This window comes from Ursus arctos, unplaced genomic scaffold, assembly GCF_023065955.2.
Source record: "Ursus arctos isolate Adak ecotype North America unplaced genomic scaffold, UrsArc2.0 scaffold_5, whole genome shotgun sequence".
Taxonomy (NCBI): Eukaryota; Metazoa; Chordata; class Mammalia; order Carnivora; family Ursidae; genus Ursus; species Ursus arctos.
Genome location: NW_026623067.1, coordinates 13,188,710 through 13,206,366, shown reverse-complemented (window position 1 = coordinate 13,206,366; position 17,657 = coordinate 13,188,710). Strand labels below are relative to the sequence as shown.

At 48.7% G+C, this 17,657-nt stretch overlaps 1 protein-coding gene across 1 annotated transcript in view; it reads right to left on the bottom strand.

Moving 5' to 3' along the window:
- Positions 1-17,657, bottom strand: part of GFPT2 (glutamine-fructose-6-phosphate transaminase 2) — a 41,339-nt gene that overhangs the window by 7,325 nt on the left and 16,357 nt on the right. Inside the window, exons 5-15 of the mRNA XM_026507704.4 lie at positions 16,089-16,147; positions 15,294-15,428; positions 14,210-14,271; positions 11,499-11,578; positions 10,911-11,028; positions 5,694-5,857; positions 4,090-4,185; positions 3,910-4,007; positions 3,509-3,629; positions 1,159-1,316; positions 891-1,005 (exon numbers count right to left, since the gene is read on the bottom strand). Coding sequence (XP_026363489.2) covers positions 891-1,005; positions 1,159-1,316; positions 3,509-3,629; positions 3,910-4,007; positions 4,090-4,185; positions 5,694-5,857; positions 10,911-11,028; positions 11,499-11,578; positions 14,210-14,271; positions 15,294-15,428; positions 16,089-16,147 — 1,206 coding nt within the window. The remainder of the gene's footprint in view (positions 1-890; positions 1,006-1,158; positions 1,317-3,508; positions 3,630-3,909; positions 4,008-4,089; positions 4,186-5,693; positions 5,858-10,910; positions 11,029-11,498; positions 11,579-14,209; positions 14,272-15,293; positions 15,429-16,088; positions 16,148-17,657) is intronic.

Here is a 17,657-nt window from a genome sequence, read left to right as displayed (position 1 = left end):
CCCTGTCTGTTTCATTTCATGCTCTCAGAGCTACGCAAAGAAAACAAGGTAGGTCTCTCTGCTTCCCTGGAGTGCAAGTGTCCGAAGGAAAGGCACTCTCAGGATGGCACATGGGGCAGGAAACACCACTGGGGCCTGATCCCTGTGTGGCAAATGACTGAAACCATGGTCCGCCCAAAGAGCTTGTGATTTCGTGTCATAGACACGGCATCTCACTGACGTCTCAACAGAAGGGACCCAGCGAAAGTGAGGAGTTTGGTGAGACTGAAGGAGCAGTCTGCGACAGGTAAAGGCTCAAGGCCATGTGTTCCTTCTCAGACATTTGCTGAGCACCTACTGTATGCCTGCCCTGCCTGGACACCAGGCATCCAGCCATGATTCTGATAGATAGGGTTGTATGCTCGTTGGGCTGACACGTTAGTTGGGAGACAAGCCAGTACACGGGAGAACAGGTAACTTCAGATCATGGCATGGGCTATAAAGAAAAGAGGTGGGCTAACATTTCGTAGCTGGGGCAGGGGATGAGTTAGGCTGGCCAAGAAGGGTCCCAGGAGGTGACATTTGAACTCAGACTCGAATGATGAGAAGCCATCAGCTGTGTGGAGAGCTGGAGGAAGAGGATTTATGTAGAGGAAAGGGCCAGTGCAAAGGCCCTGTGGCGGAAAGAGCTTGGCACAGGGAGGGAGTGGGATGAGGTCAGAGGTAGCAGGGGCCCAGTGTGCAGGGTTCTAAGGCCTGGTGAGGAGTGCGGAATTTAATCTTGGCCGGGGGGGGGGGGGCGGGCTTCGGGAGGCATTTAGTGGTGACCAAAAAATTTTGAGGAGGAGGAAGTGATTAAAAGCACTGTTTATGGGAGACAGCCATAAGGAAACGTTAGTTCTGGAACATACCAGGTAAAGACTGTAAACCGCAGATGATCTCTCGCCTTCTGTTTTGCAGTGAAATTCGGTCTTCGGACATCATCAAACCAAACATCACCAGGGAGATGAACTGACTGGTGTAAGCCTGTGGATAAAATGGTGACTCTGGCAGAGCAGGGGTGAGCGTGTCCTAGTGGACCACGCAGGAATAGGCACATCTCTGGGCCCCCCACCCCACGGGCCCCTGTCCTCCCGTCCAGCTGAGGCCCTCCCCGGGGCACAGGTGGGAGATGCCTACCTTGGTACTGGCCACGCCGATCTCCGGCCCCGCATTGATGTGGACACCGCAGTCGGTCTCTCGGGAGATGGAGCTGCCCACGGTGTTGGTGACACCCACAGTCAGGGCCCGGCGGTCCTTACAGTAGCGCAACGCCAGCAGGGTGTCTGCGGTCTCACCTGCCACATGGGTCCCCCCTTTCAGCCACGTGGTCACAGGAGCATGGCTCTGTCAGCATGAGCCTCCTCCCCCCCCCCGCCCCAACTCACGTACTCTCACTCTTACACAGCAATCAGGACCCAGACACAGCTGGCATGTTCTCAGAAAGGAAAATCCTTACTGGACAATTTTTCCAGTTGATTCTTGGATTCAAGATTTGACTACTCTTTACGCGGCAAGCACATTCTCATCAATCACTGTTTCACTGAACTCTCACGGCAGCCCCACAGGGGCCACCATCCCCTCTCCCCTTGCGGATGAGGTCCTCAGAGACAGAGGGAACCGGTGCCTTGCTTCCTCGGGGCCACGCGACTGTGGGGGACAGACTGGAGCCAACCCAGGTATGCCTTGCTCCCAGCGTCCTTGCTAGGACTTCAAGCTGCCTTATTCAGAACGTGCTGAGATTTAACGTTTAAAAAGCAAGAATGCCCCTGAATGGCCATTTTGCAAATAGATCTTGTTTCAAAGCAGAACACTTCTCGCAGCCTGCCAGTGCCAAGTCAAAATTATTTTTTATGATAAAGCTAGTTAAATAGGTTCATGAATAAGCCAGCCCAGGAGCCCTGTATTTTTTTTTTAAGACTTTTACCTATTTATTGACAGAGAGAGTGAGAGAGCACAAGCAGGGGGAGCAGCAGCAGGAGAGGAGAAGCAGGCACCCCAAGGAGCAGGGAGCTCGATGTGGGACTCAATCCCAGGACTCTGGGATCATGACCTGAGCTGAAGGCAGATGCTTCACTGAGGCATGTCTGAGCCACCCAGGTGCCCAAGAGCCCTGTCTTTGTAAGTCCTGAAACCTCCAACTAAATGAAATATGATCCGATCATAAAGTTAAACCCATCGATGTCCATGTGGCCATGGCTTTTCTGCAGTACGAGTATGTCCCCAGCTCCTTTTTCTCTTCAGATATGTGTCTAGGGCACAGCCCTTCCTCTGCGCCAACGGGGCTCAGGGCTCGGAGGCAGGGAGCTGGATGGCTCTATCTTCATCAACCCCACTCCCCAGTGTTTGACGCAGTTGCTTTTTTAAAAAACTGAATGAGAAGGGCTGGACAAAACGAAACTAGATCCTTTCTGTGTAGACGCCCAGAAGCTGCCACTCATTACTTTTACATAAAATCCGCCTCTTTCCTTTGGTTCATGGCTCCCACCCAATTCATGAAACATTCTGAGGCTCTGATGGGATCGCAATCCCAAAGGTGACACTGGCATCTTAAGTCACAGGGCAGCGCGTGGCTCCAGGTAGGCAGCCAGTCGGTGGGTGTGTCCATATTCGTTTTTCTGAGTTTGTCATTGAAATGGAAATGGTCTTAAAAATTTAACTGGGAAGCAGGATTCAAAGTCCCAATGCGTATTAGGGCACTGCTGTTAGCGTGTTCATTGTGATAATGACATCATGGTTATGTTTTTTTTTTTTCTTTTACCATTTAGAGATACACTGTGAGATATTTATGAAGCGACACAATGTCTGGGATTGACTTCAAAATAACCCCGTGGAGGGGACAGGTTAATGCGTCTCTGGATGACACAAGCTCTGTTGAGCTAATCGTTGCTGAGGATAGGCAACTCCTTACGTGAATCTCTAACTATTACAGAGATTTGGAATTTTCCATAATTAAAATGTTTTTGAAAATCCTTCTAAAGGTCATAGAGAGTCCAAGCATATGGCTATGAATCACCTCCCTGACTCTCTGCCCAGCCCGACTGGAACAAATGCCCAAGCTTAGTGTTTCCCGAAGGTGTGGTGAGCCCTACACCTGAGCGCTGGCTCTCTAGGTGTCCCCCTTCTGGGCAGCAGCGGTACTGCAAAGCCTGCGCATAGTCCTTGAAGTGACTCTCAGCCTGCAGAATTTTGAAGAACTTTCTCCTCTCTAAATACACCCAGCACCCACGAATACCCTTTGGTGAGTGGTCCCTTAAGTCCTGGACTTGGAATGACTGGAGGATGGAGAAGCCCTGGCTGCACGGCCCCCTCCCCATAACATGGGACAGGAACTGATGGCTCTGAGGTTAAGTGACCGTAGGCACAGGAGAGTTGGGCACAAGCTCCGTGTGCAGAGAGCTTCACGGCCTGAAGGAGGGCGGGAGACACAGGGCGCATTGCCAAGAGGACAGAGCTCTTAGATGAACTAACGCAAACCCGTCTTCCTTACCTGACTGGCTGATGAAAAAGCAAACGTCATCCCTGAACACCGGTGTGTTCCTGTCCAGAAAATCGCTCGCAAGTTCAACCATCACAGGGAGCTCCGTCAGCTCCTCCAAAACCTGCCGTGTCTGAAGCCAACAGGAATGGGGACCAAAGTCAGTCACAGATGCTACAGAGACACAGGTGGCTTCTGGGGACGGTTATGAAGTGGCAGCTCCAGGTCCAGGTGGTAAGGGAAGTTCAGGCATGCCTGGGCCCCACCGCGGGAGAAAGGCTTCAGGGCCAGCTCTCATGTTGGCTCACGGCCACCAGATTTGGGTCCGACACATCCTAGCGTTTAAGACGCATCTTGTCCTTGGCCCCCGCTCCCTCCCCAGCACCATCAAGGACCCAGAGCGTTGCACTCACGGCCACGGCGGCGTGGTAGCTGGTTCCACAGCCAATCACGATGAGCCGCCGGCACCGCCGGATCTCCTTCAAGTGGTCTTTCAGGCCGCCCAGGAGCACTGCGGGGCACACACAGGGCGTTAATGCTGACCCCACCCAGGGATGTGCGTCGGTCGGCCCAGGGCACAGACGAGGGCTTACCTGTGTTGGTCTCAAAATTCACCCGACCTCTCATGGTGTTGAAAACGGACTCTGGCTGTTCGAAGATCTCCTTCTGCATAAACGCACTGAAGTTACCTGGTCAAGTAAACACCAACAAAACAGGTCAATTTTAATCTAGTTGCGTTACCACTGCTTAACCTGCAATCAGGGTGCAAAGCCATTAAGCGGTTAGTCACAGAGACACATGTGGAGGCCACTGCAGATTCCCAGGGGGCCCCCGGGGACTGTCCCCCCTGATGCTCACGGTGACAAGTGAGAGGGAAGCAGGTCAGATAAGATTACTACCTCTAGCTGACATATCGGACCCTGCAGCTTGAAGGAGCGAGGGCTATAAGCAGCAAATGTGTGGCTTTCCTCTTAGCAAGGCCAGAGGAAAGGAAAACGCTTTACTTCCAAAAACCAACCTACTTAGGGAGGTACAAATGAAGTTAAGCCCAGAGAAAGAGGCAATTATCTTTTGAACAAATACCCTTGTAGCTTCTGTATTAAAGAAAAACCTTTTCAGGGGCGCCTGGGTGGCTCAGTCCGTTGAGCCTCTGCCTTGGGCTCAGCTCATGATCCCGGAGTCCCGGGATCGAGCCCTTTGTTGGGCTCCCTGCTCAGCAGGGAGTCTGCCTCTCCCTCTGCCTGCTGCTCCCCCCTGCTTGTGCTCTCACTCTCTCTCTCCTAAGGAAACGTTTTCTGCCACACATGCATTTCTAGGCCTCTGATCTGAATGAAACTGGATGACGTCAAAGGGATGATCTGGCCACAGCGGGTTAAGTAAGGCCCCTGACAGGTGTGTGCCTGAAGCTTTGGAGGTGTCCACAGACTGGGTGGGAATGTTCTCTGGGAGACACACACGTGTGATGCCAAACACGGCAGTGTGTCCTGTGTGCCCCCTTCAGCTGAGGGCTTGCACAAAGGGGACAGTGAAGCAAAGAAGACAAGTGAGGAGGGTCAGGGAAGAGCTCTCTGAGGGGCTGATGTTTGGGGGTCGGTGATCACAAGGAGCCAGTCAAGTGCAATGACCTCCAGGTGAGCAAGCACTTGGCCAGCCTCAGTCATCGAGAGGTGGCCGGAGAGGCGGGCGGGGCATAGCGGGGAAAAGTGTAGTGAGAGGTGGGGCCAGCCTGGGCGTGAGGCATTGTGGGCTGTGGCAGGAAGTATGGACTTTATTCTAAGAAGAGTGGGAAGCCATCAGAGAGGGCTTTAAGCAGCCGTGTAAGAGTGTCTGATTCACATTCCTAAATGTTTACCCAGGTTGCCCTGTGGAGAAGGGGGTGTAGGGAGACAAGCTCTCCTTGAAAGGAGAAAGTAGTCCACAGACCCCTGTTATTGTGGGCCTCTGACGCAGAGAAGAAATGATGTCTGGGTGTCAGAGTGTGTCCCAGAGAGTCAGTAAAGGGAGACAGTGGATACACTGGTCAAATCAAACAGGGAGACCTGGTGCTTGGCTTTGGTCAGGAGCTCCCAGATGGCCACGGCAGGCAGGAGGGCTGCCATTCAAGGTAGGACAGGGAGTCTCAGGACCGCCCCCATAGAGCACCTGCTGCCCCCCCCCACCCAAGGCCACTGCACACGGACCCTCAGAGGACACCTGCCTTTCATGATTTGCTGTAGTTCCATCTGCAAGGTCTGGATGGCTCGAGATGGGTCGTCACTAGCAGAACGCTTGACCCGATGAATGGAGAGTTTCCCATCAGCCACTGCAGCGATGTCGTCATCCTCAAGGAAGATGACGCGGTTGGTGTGTTCTATGATGGCACTGGAGCAAGGGAAACACCGGCGTCACGTTCGACAGTTACAAGGTGGCAGTCCCTGCCTCCCAAGTCTGGGTTCACATCAGTAGTGTCGGATGGCATTTCAGGAGGGACAGGGACATCACACTATAAATATCAATTCACACCTCCTTCCCTCCCCCCAGAATCATTGTGAAGCCAACCCCAGACAGCCTATCATTTCATCTGTAAACATTTTACTTTATATCTTTAAAAGGGAAGGATCATTTTTTAACCTCTGATACCATGATCACATCTAAAATTAATAAGTTATTCCTTCATCTCATCAAATATCCAGTCTGTTCAAATTTCCCCAGTAATCTCATAGATGTCCTCTTATGATTGCTGTTTTCAAATCAAGATCCAGACATTGTCACCTTTGGAGAACGCTCGGGAACCAATACATTATTCTGAATCAGAACAGGAAAGAATGAAACATCTATCTTGCCTTTCAAACTGATCTGGCTTTCAGAATAAGCACATAGTTCATGAAGGCAAGTTTCTCTTTATAAAAGGAATATAGCTAATAAGGAATGACGGCATTAGAATAGTCAATTTGTGAACTCCTAATTATTTTATTTTTATTTTTGTAAAGATTTTATTTATTATTTGAGAAAGAGAGAGAGAGCATGAGCAGGGGGAGCAGCAGAGGGAGAGGGAGAAGCAGACTCACCGCTGAGCAGGGAGCCCGACATGGGACTCAATCCCAGGACCCTGAGATAATGACCTGAGCCGAAGGCAGACGCTTCACCGACTGAGCCACCCAGGACCCCGAACTCTAATTATTAATAGTTCTAAGCAAGGACCGCCAATGGCAGCTGAAACCGAGGGGTGAAAAGCAGAGAGCAGCTTTATAATGGATGGGTGAGGCTGTCTGACATTGGAACCCCTCAATCAATCTTAACAGCACAAAAAGACAGACGATGATACACGTATGCCTCCAGATGGAAGGACACACCACCACCGATGAAGCAGTTTTACCAAAAAAATTCAAACCCAAAGGAGATCGAGTTTCTAGATACCTGTGAACGCCAGGGCACAGAAAGTACAATGGGCAGGGGAACGTGTGAAATGACACCATGGGGGCTTCACTCAGCAAAATCCCCATGGGGAAACTCATCAGGACAAATGACTCCATTTCATAACATAGGCACACATGTGTGCACACATGCACACACACACACACACACACACACACACACCCTTTAAGGAAAAAAGGGTGGTTTAGGAGCAAAGTATCAAATATGTCCACCAATGAAATGTGGTGCCACTGTGTTTTCTCTTATAAAAACTTTCTCTGCATGGCAAGTAATGATGATTTTTGTATGGCAAAAGGGCAACACAAAGTTTCTTTTAAAAACAAATTGAGTTAGGGGCGCCTCGGTGGCTCAGTCGGTGAAGGGTCTGCCTTAGGCTCAGGTCATGATCCCAGGGTCCTGGGATCGAACCCTGCATCGGGCTCCCTGCTCAGCAGAGGGCCTGCTTCTCCCTCTCCCTTTGCTGCTCCCCCTGTTCTCTCTCTGTCTCTCTGTCAAATAAATAAAATCTTTAAAGAAAATAAACCAAGTTAGAAAAGTTGGTAAGTGAAAAAGAAAAGTAATCAACAGTACAAGTGGTAAAAAGTCCACAAAGGTGGTGCTTATAGGACCATGAGAAGAAAAAACCCGCATCCTACCCAGTGCCACTTCACATCTCCTGATGCAAAATAAAAGAGAGAAACGATCACGTTCTATGGCCCCGAGAGAGGTGTCTCCAGACAGATGCTCGGGAAGGAAGACGAGGCAGGATGGAAAGCCACTGCCCTGGAGAAAAATACTTTACACGGTATATACTCATTGTGTAGAAAGTAGAAAACACAGAATAATGAGAGGGAGAAAATGGCCTGACCCCATCTCCAAGGGATAAACACCAGTTACATGGCACTGTCCTTCACACAGTGCTTAATAGAGGCGTGCTTGGATCTATGCGTGCACGGACATCCATATGTTGAAATATACTTGTTTTTATTTCTGAAATGCATGGTAGTATAATCCCTCCCTAAGACTATTGGCCCAGGACAAACTGGGAGACCAAAAAGATCTTTATATTTCTCTTTACCGATTTTCGTACTATTAAAGAATATATATTATAGAAAATACATTAAATAAAATGCAAAAATTAGAAAATAAATGGATATATTTGCCAAAGGGTAAAAATGTTGATTAACATAATTATCTGGTTTGTTAATGCATATTTTTATAGAGCTCGGATCACAGAGCATAGATGTCTTGGTATTCTGTATTTTCACCAACATTTTCCATGTAATTAACTTTAGTGTAATCATAATCCTTAATGGTCTCATTCCTAAGTGGGTATACGGTGATATATTTAACGTCTTTACCAATGTGGATATTTAGGACATTTTCACACATTTTTTAGTATTATAAATATTAGCGTCTGGGGAAATTATATGTTGTTTAAATGTGTATTATTTAATATATAAAGAGTTCTTGTATTTTAAAAAGTCTAATATTTCTGTTTTCCTTTATGTTTTGGGTGTTCTTCCACAATATGTTATTTATGATATTTTATATTAATACGCTGGCCTCCACTTCATCTGTATTTTTGTTGTTGTTATTACATGCGATGGGATGAAATTCTAAATCATCATCCTAAGTTACTACTGACCTTAATTAGAATAATGACATTTTTTTATCACGTAACAATAATGTTAATACACCTTTGGTTTATTTTTCTAGTTTTTTTCCTGGAGAACAATCTCGCATATATGGTATATTGCATAGCCCAAATCTTCTGTAATTGGGATTAAATTCTATTTAAATATATAATTAAATTTAAGAAAAGAAAAGAAGACTATTGACCCAGGAGCTAGACAGACCTGACATGGAATCCTCATTTCTGTCTCTTCCCGGCATTATGCCCTCGGGCAACACAGATCTGACCCCTCTGAGCCCCGGTATCAAATTCCTCATCTGTAGAATGGGAGATGATCCCTGTGCCTTCGCCAGAGGCTTGCTGTGTTTATTAAATGAGATCACCCTGACGAAGCCCCCCACACTGGCTACTGTTGTCCCGAAGGCTCCACAGGATGCCTTCCTATCTGGGAAGGTCACCCCTGTCATCCTCACTTTGCAACACATGTTGGCTTTCTGGTCTACACACCACGCACTGTAGAAACACCTCTTCGAGTTCCCCAAACCTAAACAAAGCAAAGGAATCCTGAGGATTTTAATTATACCATCCGATTTACAGATTAATTTAAGGAAAGTCAGTATCTTTACAAAATAATTTCTTGTTATTAAAATAATGTTAAGCCAATTAATTTTTAGAAATAATATTCAGGCTTCCTACCAAGGAGGGTGGACTCCCTCCCTTTATTCAAATCTGTTCTTGTTTCTCATAGTGAATGTTTGTAGTCTTCTCCAAACAGATTCTGTTTGTTAAAATTCATTTTACGGGGGGGGGGGGTTGCTGGGTGGCTCAGTCATTAAGCATCTGCCTTCGACTCAGGTCATGATTTCAGGGTCCTGGCATTGAGTCCCGCATCAGGCTCCCTGCTCAGCGGGGAGCCTACTTCTCCCTCTGCCTGCTGTTCCCCCTGCTTGTGCTCTCTTTCTTTCTCTCTGTCAAATAAATAAAAGCTTCCAAAAAAAATTCATCTTAAGGGATTAAAAAGGCTTTTCCAGGTCTGGTAAACAGATTCCTTTTTGTTGTTGTTCAGGAAAGGTCTGCTGAGAGTCGACTGTGCCAGTCACAGTAGCAGGCACAGGAGGAAACGGGGTGGATGTGGTCCCACCGCCTGGGCCAGCGGATGGCTTACCGCTGGGAGGTCAGATTTCCACACCTTCATTCTCTGACCAGCCTCTAGGATTTGTTCTAACAGGTTCCAGTTGGATTTTAAAAGCATAGGATCCTATTGCCTACAAGTAATTATTTCATCTCCGTGCAGATATTCATGTCTTTTTTCTTTCTTCCTTCTTTTTTTTTTAAAGAAACATTTACTATATTTCATGGAATATAAGGTAACACTGATCTTAGGGATCACAATTGTGTGATACACTTTTAAGACATAGAAACTGTAACAAATTATAATTGCAAGATGCCACGGACAGATGCTAAAATCTGAAGATAATTGTGTGCCTCAGGATCACCGAAATAGTATTAGCTTGTCATTGAAATGGTGCTCTGAGGAACACAGTTTGGGAAACAGCTGCACTTTCCTATCAGCATTGAGTGCAATGCTGGCTGTGGGCAGAACCAGACTTTACAGCCAAGGGCTCTAGGTTCCTATGACTCCATGTGTCCAGGAGATTTTATCTGGTGTCCTCCGTGCTTTTCTCCCCGGTGTGGGAAGACTCCTTCCTGGTGGGAGGGAGGCATGAGAAGGGTTTGGATGGAGGAAGGAGTGGTGGTACTTACGGTACTTTTCTACTTCAACGACCAGGAAAGTATCTCAGTCTTTTCTGAGGATATGTGCATGTGTGTGTATCAACTTTTTGTCCTAAGATGAGTACGAAGCTGACTTGCTCAAATTTCAGAACTATTTGCTTTGTCTGCTCATGAGAACACGGACTTTGAAATCAATTGCACCAAACCCTTAAGTCTCGGCTTTTTTATGAGCGGTCAGATGCAGGCAAAGGCAGGTGGGGCACGGGAAGGACCGAAGGGCTGGGGACACCTGCCCCACCTGAAGGGAGCAGCCTTTGAGTGGCCCCAGACAGGCTGGGCCAGAGGGAGCACAGCCCAGCGTGCTCAGACCTGCTGATTTCCCAGAGAAGCTAGAAATCCAGACATTTATGTGAAATCGCCCACTTTTAAAATGTTGGCAAATAATTCAGGTATTCTGTGCTGGCCTTTGGTCACGAGGTGCTCTGCAGAAGAATTCTCAGGGAAGGGTCGCAGAGATCTGAAATGTGCCATCACCCCTGCCCCCTTGCCATGACAAAACAGCTGAAACGAGGGATGTATTAGAAACGGTGGTGTTGAGCCAGTCATGTTTGGTTACATAATCCTAGGAAAGAAAGGAAACAAGGTTGTTACCTTGCATCTGAAGCAAAGAAGAATTCCACGGCTTTATCGCCAACAGCATGAAGGCAGGTCGAGCTGTCCAGCCTCTTCATCCTCGTTTTGCAAATATTCTTCACATTCTCAAAATTGCCTGGCGAGTGAAGGAAAAGAACGCAAGTCCCATTAAACTATTTTGTTTGAATGACATGAAGCGAGGCTCCAGCTTCCCCTTTGAATATGTGTGGGAGAAATTTGCAATTTTTAGCTTTGGCTGCGTCAGCCAAATCGTGCAAATGATCCCCAAATAGCACCGTACCACTGCAAGAGCATTTAAATAGCGGCAAACAAAACCGAACCAAATCAACACTCATCCCCGAGCACGGACGCCTTTACATAATGGGGCTGCGTGCCGTTCCCTGGACTTGTGTGTGTATTTGAAAATATCCATAATAAAAAGCTTTTGCAAAAAAATGGAGCCAAGTCTCAGCTGCAGGAAAACCTCTCTGACCTGGAGCTGTGGGCAGGCTGGCCCCAGCAGAGTGAAGACAGCCTGTCTCCGAGGGGGTCGGCCTACCCCAGAGAGCCCCATCGCCCTGTCCAAGTCCTTCTCAAAACACTTACGCGTCCTATACAAGATGGGGATCTGTTCTGTGGACAGTTTGTATTTGCTCCGCACTCCAATGAGCAGGGGGCTGCCTCTCCTGTAGAGACAAGAGGGAGGAGAGTTACTCATTGCCTCAGCAGCCCGGGGAAGGGCTGGATGGCCTCTGAGCACTGAGGAGGGGGCCGTGCATCCAGCCCTCCCCCCAAGGGAAAGTGTCATGTTGAGATGCCACTGGACAGAGTCCTTGGCCCCTGGAAGATGCTCCAGGGCTTGGAGCGGGGACCAACAGGCTAGCAGGAGAATGCCAGCTTGTTTCCATGGTGCCACCCATGTGCCCAGGGAATCCACACCGGGTTAGGTCACAGAGGCTGAGGCATTAGTAGGCCCTGACAGCGTGCAGGAATATTCGGCACCTCCAGCTGGCCTCTGTTTGCTGCCATCTCTAAAGCAGGATCCCTCGAGGCCCAGGATCTGCCCAAAGATTCTCTCCCCACCCCCACCCCCCATGCTTTTGCCTAGCTCAGTTGTTCTCCGGCTTTGGGGGGCATTATAATGACTGGCTTTGGATCTGCTTAACTTACTGGGCCACTTAATGTGCTTTCAAGGGTGGTTTGGTTGGCCCGAGTGACACCTCACGGGGTGAAGTTTCAAATCTCTGACCTGCACAAGCTGGACTCCATTGCAAAGGGGACAGTGCCTCGGGGAATTCCTGCAGCTGCCCCGAGTGAGCGCCTCGAACTCGAGTTTCCTTTCCCAGCCCCCCTTCCGGCTTCTCCTAGTGAGGGGGAAAGTCTGTGGCTTCGAAGAAGGTGCTGTGAGCACCTTGAATATTTTGGACCATCTTTGATTGTATATAAAGCAAAGAGGTGGGGCCCCAGGGTGGAGCAGTTGGTTAAGCCTCTGACTCTTGCTTTCGGCTCAGGTCATGATCTCAGGGTCATGAGATTGAGCCCCACGTCAGACTCGGCACTCAGCACAGAGTCTGTTTGAGATTCTCTCTCTCTCTCTGCCCCTTCCCCCACTTCCACATGTGTGCGCTCTCTCTCTTTAAAATAGGTAAATAAATCTAAAGCAAAGAGGAGACATGGGTCTGGGTCCAATAAGGATCCAGCTTAAACAGTCTTTATAGTATTGACAATGAGAAAATATTGTGGTTATCTAATTTTCTTGGCAAATGTCTCCCCCAAATTTCAGATTGAGCTCCGTGGTTGTTCTCAACCTTGTCACCAATAACGCTCTCAAGGCGTCCCCCTAGATGGCTCTGAAGGTTACAGAGCCACTAGTTATAGACAACTTAATAAAATAAGGCTTTATTGCTTCTTCGCACTGCCGCTTTCTCTGTTCATTTAAAATGTAATACCATGATAATACCGGATTTTAAAAGGGGTTTCTAAATTTGGTAGGGACCCAGTGGTCTTTTACAACTCTACGATTGAAGGAGTTAACTGTTGAAGAGCCCATTAGTGCCTAGCCTAGAAAAAATTGAATCATGATACGTTCACATCATTTCCTGCCTAGAGGATATGGCAGTCTGTGCGGGACGGCCTCGTCGTCTCTGTGCGTCTCCCAGGGCCACGGGTGCCTTCTCGGTGGCTTCTCAGAACCTTCCAGCGAAGACTGCAGCCCACAGTGCACCTGGGGCCGTGCAGAGCTGGGCCTCCGCCCACATCCTCACTCCCCACCAGCCTTGAAGTTCACAGGGCAGTGTGCTCACGACCTGGCTCAGGGCGGTCTCCCGCGCCTGGCACACAGCAGGTGTCAGTGAGTACCCACCGGAAGAGCAGGAAGTCCCACCAGCACCCCCCCTCCCGACTTCCTGGCCTGCCTGCCGATCCCTGCACGGCTGAGCTCACTCCGGGCCCCTTGCTTTTGCTCACACTGGTCCTTCTGCCTGACTCACCTAGGCTGACACCTGCCCCCAGGGCATTGTCCCCCCAATCCCCAACAGAGAGCATCAAGACCTTCTGCCCCACTCTGTCCTCCTGCACAAATGTCCAGTCCCTAAGGGCAGGACCAGGTGGGGTGTTACTAGGTCCCCAGGGCCCAGTATGGAGTAAGTGCTCAAAAATTTTGGTGGGATGAATGGAGGGAGGGATGGGCAGAGGGACAAATAGATGTGTGCATGGATGGTCAGACTGATGGTGGATGGACAGATGGATGGATGAAGAGAGGGACAGTCAAGTCATCTGAATATAAAAGAACAGGAGGGCACTCACAGCCCCGCTTGAATGAGTCCACACAGCACTGGGAGCCATGGGGCTCTAACAGAGGGACATGTGGGCTGACCCAGGCCCTCTCAGCTGATTCCTAGAACACCTGTTCTGTGAAGGTGATGAAGCTTGAGCTCGGGGCCTGCAAGGCCTCTTCTCTACTGGATTCAAATCAGTGTTCCCAGTTTCATGCTCATAATTTTGCATGCTTTTCCTAAAGAGAACCTCCGAAACTGACCTGCAACCTGTATCTGCCCCTCACTATACAATTCTATTTTTAATTTGAATTTGTTGCCAATGTCTGAAAATATGGAGATTTCAACTAAAAATCCAACTTTCTGGTTCCTCTTTTAAAAATCAGAAGCTGTGGTTACAGAGCTGGTGGGGTACCCCAGCCACCGCTGTCCCTTAGAGACTACCTTCCAGATTGTCGGACGCCCCACTTCTCCCCTGGGCTGCAAGCTAAGTGACTGCATTTTATTGATTTATTCTTGAAATGTCAATGTGTTGAGCCTCACCTGGTGGCAACGGCTTCTCCCGGGTAGTGGATGCTCTTGAAAACCAACGCAAACGCGCCTTCCTACAAACACAGCAAACACGCGTGAGGAACGCCGTGCTCTGGCCCGGCCAGCTTCGCCCACTGCCCCAGACAGGGGCCACTCCTCCCAGGGGATGGGTCCTGGGGTCACTCCCTCAGGGAGCCGAGTGCAGGACAGCTCGTGCAGGGTGATGGCAGGAGGAGAAAGTGAAAACAGCCAGTACCGCGCTGAAGAACCAAAGCCCGGAACTTGTGCATTTCATGGTGCTCAACAGACGCCCCCCCCTTCCCCCCCAGCCAGGCCCACAAGCAGAGAATCCCAGCTCCGTGACCATCTGGGCGGGCGGATGCAGTTAGAGCCTCAGGAAATGAGAACAGGAGCCAGGGCCTGCCCTGGGCCTCTGGGATGGCATCTATTTGGGGAGCAACTCTGAGAATGAAAATTCATGACTCGCACTAGCACCTGGGTTCAAACCCTGGCTCCGCCCCTTCATTGAGCAACTGCCCAATTTGTGCCCGGCTGTGAACGGAGATGGGAATCGTCCTACCTTGTTTGGCTGCTGTGAGTTCATGCACTTGAAGTGCTTAGAACCGTGGCTGCCATACAGAAAACTCGATAGAGGCGTGGGTTATTATTAATTTTATTATTTCTGTAGCGAGGACTGTCCTTTGCCGTCTGTGCTTTAGTTTCCTACGTCGTGCAAACCAGCACAGATCTAGTTCTCCTAACTCAAGACTCCCGATGCTCTATTTAAATCCTTGGTGCAAAATTGTCTCCTACATTCTGTCCCTCCTTGTACCCTGGTAGACTTGGGTTAGGTACGACCAGCTACACATCGGGATTTCCGTGTGAAATCCCCCATGTTTTGGAATCCTGGGCAGACCCAAGGCCCCGTGTGGCCAGTCTGCCAACTCAGTCACATAGCCAGAGGGACCCAGAGTCAGCGTCCCCAGGCCTCTAAGGGCCTCTCCAACTCCCCAAAATGAAGAGGCTTCAGGCAGAGCCCCGAGGAGTGAGGGAACGCAGGGTTGATGTATTTACACAGGTGGGACCGGTAACTCACCAGCTGCTGGATGACTCTTTCGACCAATGTTGAAAACGTAATGTCCTCAGTTTCTCTGTTGTCAAACACATACTTAATCAGCTTGGCAATGGTCTCGGTATCTGTTTCTGACTCAAACTCGTAGCCTTTGCTTTCCTGGAATATTTCGTGGGACAGAGTGTCAGATAACTGGCATTGCGCAACGCCGGTCGCCTGGCCAGCTCCTTCTCCTCCCTTATGACCCGCCCTCGCAGCGACTTAAGATAAGAACAAGGAAAACGGGGATCAGAAATGTCTCCCAGAAGCCCAGCGCCCAACATAGCTGAGTCATTCCAGTAGTCCCTGAGATCATCCCGCCTCAGAAGCCTGTCCTTGCCGTTAATCTGGACATTGCAACATAACAGCAGTCAACATGATCAAATATGTTGAGTCAAATCCACCCACATCCCAACCAACACCGCAACCGCTTCCTACGTTAGACCCTCGCCGTCTGCCTTCCCACCACACATTCCATTTGGTGTAGGAGTTGATGTGTTATGTAAACACTTTATTAAAGTGCAGACACCTTCATAAAAGGAAGGTCGTGTTCTCTTGATTATGTCAATCTACTGCAGTACATGCCAATGCCCCGGTGTCTTCTCCAGCAAGACGTGGGGAGCTCGGCCGAGCCAGGGCGACGTTTATCCAATGTGGAGTTGGGACTGAGAGCGGGTCTCACTCAGCTCCCGCCTCTGTCTCCCACGGGAAACCAGCTGGTTGGAAAGTTTCCGGGGAAAACCACTTGACTTACATGCCAACCCAGGGGAAGGATCTTACCAGAAACTTCCTCAGGTCTTTGTAATTTGTGATGATCCCGTTATGGATGACCACGAATTCTGGAACAGAAGTTTGGTGAAGACAGAGAAGCTATGAGAAGGTGAAGTTCAAGTCAGAAATGAAAGACAGTGATCTGACAGCTTGGAGCTCTGCACGCTGTACTCCCACAGAGTCTGCTGTTTAGCAAACATCACTTACGCTGATGAGAGCTGACGTCTACCGTCTACTATGGCTACAGCTTACACCCGAGGAAATACACAGTTCTCTTCGGGTAAAAAGCCAGTCTGACCGTGCACAGAGCTTTGACTTGGGGCCCACAGCATCGTCAAACACGCTTTGGTATTCATGTCAAATGGGGCAGGATGAACCCTTCATCATCCAGAAACTTGCCCAGGCATTCCGAACCAGCTTTAGGCTCAATGAGGCCACAAGCTAGCAGTCCACATGCGTGGACCCACACTGCACTGTGAAAAGATTTCAGTTTAAAAATTTTGAATTTTCACTTAAAAATCCTGATTTTTCTAGGGGCACCTGGGTGGCTCAGTAGGTTAAGCATCTGCCTTCAGCTCAGGTCATGATCTCAGGGTCCTGGGATCGAGCCCCACGTTGGGCTCCCTGCTCAGAGGGGAGTCTGCTTTTCCCTTTCCCTCTACTCCTCCCCTGCTCATGCTCAATCTCTCTCTCACTCACTCTTTCTCTCTCAGATAAATAAATAAAATCTTAAAATAAAAAAATAAATTAAAAATAAATTAAATAAATAAAATAAAATTAGTTAATTAAAAAATCCTGATTTTCTCAGGGGAGGAAAAATCCCCAGGAATTCTGGCATCCCCGGGCTCCCCCACATTCCTGTGTAGCCATGAGCACTTCTCTCTGCAGGGTCTGCGGGCTGCAGCTTCTCTGTCTCACTGCACTACTACTCCCTGCGCGGGGGAACCCCTGGCCAACCCTGGTCTGCTTAGTCACCCCTGCATTTTCTCAATCAATGGATGATGAATAACTTGAAGGTTTGAAACCAGCTTGAGGGTTTTTTTTTCTGAGCCCAGATGATAGAAAGACCCTTAATCGGCCTTGGGATTCAGTAATTCTACCAGGATGTGTCTAGATACTATTGTTCAGTGAAACTTTGGTTCTCCAATTCAAGTTTTTTTTCAGTACAGGATAGTTCTTTACTCTTTTTCATTATTTTTATCATCATTTCCTCTCTACCATTTTTTTTTACAGCCTATTGTTTACTTTGGGGAGGTAACCCAAAAACTGGGAGGGCTTGAATAGAAAAGCCTTTTTGGCAAATGTGCTAGGCACAACGGAACTCTATTACAGCTTTACGTGTTTGTTTTTGTTTTTGTTGTTTTGGGGTTTTTTGCTTGTTTGTTTTTTTACTGTTTTATTTGTTCTGTTCTCTTCTTGGGGATGTAATTCACCTGATGGATCTCCGTACCCATCCCCCTCTTATTTTTCATATCAACTCTGACATGGTGTCTTCAGATTATTTTCTTAACCTTGTCCCATTTTTTCATTTCAGTCAATTGTCTTAACTTTTCATCGGTAGTTTGTTTCCCAGAATCT